Source organism: Exserohilum turcica (genome assembly GCF_000359705.1).
Source record: "Exserohilum turcica Et28A unplaced genomic scaffold SETTUscaffold_45, whole genome shotgun sequence".
Taxonomy (NCBI): Eukaryota; Fungi; Ascomycota; class Dothideomycetes; order Pleosporales; family Pleosporaceae; genus Exserohilum; species Exserohilum turcicum.
Genome location: NW_007360261.1, coordinates 3,991 through 6,445, shown reverse-complemented (window position 1 = coordinate 6,445; position 2,455 = coordinate 3,991). Strand labels below are relative to the sequence as shown.

General features: G+C 46.6%; 2 protein-coding genes across 2 annotated transcripts; both read left to right on the top strand.

Moving 5' to 3' along the window:
- Positions 1 to 1,642: 1,642 nt before the first annotated feature.
- SETTUDRAFT_29326 (uncharacterized protein) lies at positions 1,643 to 1,884 on the top strand (the record flags this gene model as incomplete). The annotated part of the gene is made up of 2 exons (XM_008030515.1): positions 1,643 to 1,703; positions 1,757 to 1,884. The coding sequence occupies 2 exons, from the start codon at positions 1,643 to 1,645 to the stop codon at positions 1,882 to 1,884; spliced, it is 189 nt and encodes a 62-aa protein (XP_008028706.1).
- Positions 1,885 to 2,062: 178 nt separating this feature from the next.
- On the top strand, positions 2,063 to 2,371 carry SETTUDRAFT_84254 (uncharacterized protein; the record flags this gene model as incomplete). Its single annotated transcript, XM_008030514.1, has 1 exon — positions 2,063 to 2,371. A coding segment is annotated over one exon (309 nt), but the record flags the coding sequence as incomplete, so codon positions are not given.
- Between the last annotated feature and the right edge of the window lie 84 nt (positions 2,372 to 2,455).

Genomic DNA, 2,455 nt, shown 5'->3' with positions numbered 1-2,455 from the left:
CAAGCCTGGTACAAGGGAAACACAGAAAACGAGGAGTAATACCTGTAACAGGTAGCCATACACCTCCCCCACCCTATCCTCCCCCCCCCCTACCTACCAACCAATAGGCTACGAGCCTCACCTTCATCTAGTTAAAACCCCTCCTAAATATCGTAGCTAGAAACAACCTACTTAGATACTTGTAGGCCTAAAAACCCTACACGTCTTATATAGCCCTTCGGGCTGAAAAAGGACGTTAAACTAGAATAATAATAATAATAATAATAAGCACCCGGATTCTGTGATCCGGGCCGATTAGAACCGAGCGCCAAGGTCTACCCCTAGGCAGGGCTAATACTCAGCCGCTTACCTGATACAAAAAGCAATAGCGATAGCGCTTATAAGGCGGCGCGCTGACGCGCCGCTAGAGACAGAGATAGAGCAATTAATACGATCAGTTTCTACTATTAAGTTAATCACAGTCCTTTATTATAGTGATCTAAATCAATCCTTAATTAGAAAAAACCCTTATAGTCTGACAATTAAGAGTCTCACTGCCTCTACTAACCTAAAACTATCTTAACTAATTAATTAAATCCGCAATAGTGCTGCTACTAAGCCAATCAACATAAACGCCCAATCTACTCCAATTAACGCGATAGTTATCCTACGCGACGGAAACGACTACCGCACCTGGTATAACCAGCTGCAAGCCCAATGCGAAGCCTATAAAGTATGGGCCCAAGTCAACCTAGACTCAATTATTACACCACTAGTGGAGCCAACTTAGCTAATGCTCCCTGATATCTCTAAGTATACACCTTCATCAGCGCTGGGAGAAGGAGGAGTGCTAGCTCGACTATCTGATCTATCCTTATTAGGGTAGAGAGCCTATAAGGACGATCTTGAAGTCTATAAGCTTTAAATAGAGAGCTATAAGCTAAAATACGCTGCATACAAGACCGAGTTAGCCAGCCTACAGCACATAGTAGTGCTGATTCAGTCCACTGTGGCGCCATATCTCCAGCGCACCTGCTGTCTACCCAGCGAACCACTCAAATAGTGGGTTAAGAACCTAAAGCTAGAGGCTAGGATTGCATCAAAGTTTGAGCAGGAACAAGCTCGTACAAGATACCATAATGCTCTCAAGCCTCCACGTTCAGTGAACGTCTAGGATCTCTAGCTCACTAAATACAGCCAAGCCACATCAGAAGCCAAGATGCTAAAAGTACTAGAGGTATCCTAGATTAATATCATAGCTGCAGACTTCACGTCAGCAGTAAACAAGATGGCCCCTATCTAGGCAGCAACCTTCCAAGCTACTAGAAAGGATTAACCTGGCTTAAGCTAGAAGGACATGATGAGACGGTTTCAAGAATATATGACACTAAATCACCCAGTCACAAGAGGTAGAAGCCAGAAGGCAGCCTTTGTGATAGAAGAATCGTCATACCTCGCTAGTAATTACCAATCTACCCAGCCAGAAGGGGACGCCCAGCAGGCTACTATGGGGAACTCTTAGAGTCGTAAGCGGGGTAGACCCCAGTATCAACGTACAGCTGTGGATGACCAGGATCCCTCACCCAGCTCTATAAATCATCAAAGTCATGGTGGACTAGCAAGCACCGGAGCCAGATCACCGTCTCCAGGAAGCACTAGGCTCATGCCGAGTAAACTGGCAAGCACCGGAGCTAGATCACCGTCGCCAGGAAGCACCGGAGCTCGTAAAATCTCTGCTCCCTGTCCCGCGTGCGACGGGAGCCACCCACTTTACCAGAGATGTCAACAATCAAGCTGAGTCAAGCTCATCAATCAAGCTGGATTGACTCAACGGTCAAGCTGAGTCAAGCCAAGCTCATCAAGCTATATCAAGCTGTATCAAGCTCGTCAAGCTCATCAAGCTGAGCTTGATAGAGCTTGATGAGCTTGATACGCCCGTGCGTAAAAAAAGAAGAATAACTATAAACTCCTTTACGTAGGCTACTAATCTATAGTAACGTTAACTCTTACCTCTATCTCTAATACTATACGTGTCAATTTATTATATATATCTTCTTATCTTACCAATTTCTTAATTACAAGCATGCCACCAAAAAGACGCGTCCAAGCTATTGTTGCTACCCCACCGAAGCGGTCTCAGGGCGTGCCCCGCGGTACTCTAAGCCAGCCTATATCTATCAAAAGCCCGCCATCATCCTCTCGCTTATCACCTCGTCAAGCTCTAGTTGAAGCGTCCCAGGTATCGAGCTTCGAAGCGCGGCTGCGCGAAACGCAGGCTCGAGAAGCTATCATCCCACCCGCTGACGGCAGCGAGGAGGCAACGATAGCTTCTAACGAGCTTGCTAGTATAGGCTTCGACGAACACCTAGTAGACGCCTTCGAAGGTCTTGACTGGGACCACTTTCCTCAGTATATGAAGCCTTTGGCGTCGCAGCGCGGGAAGAAAAGCTGGATATACCTTTATGGCTACCGCGTC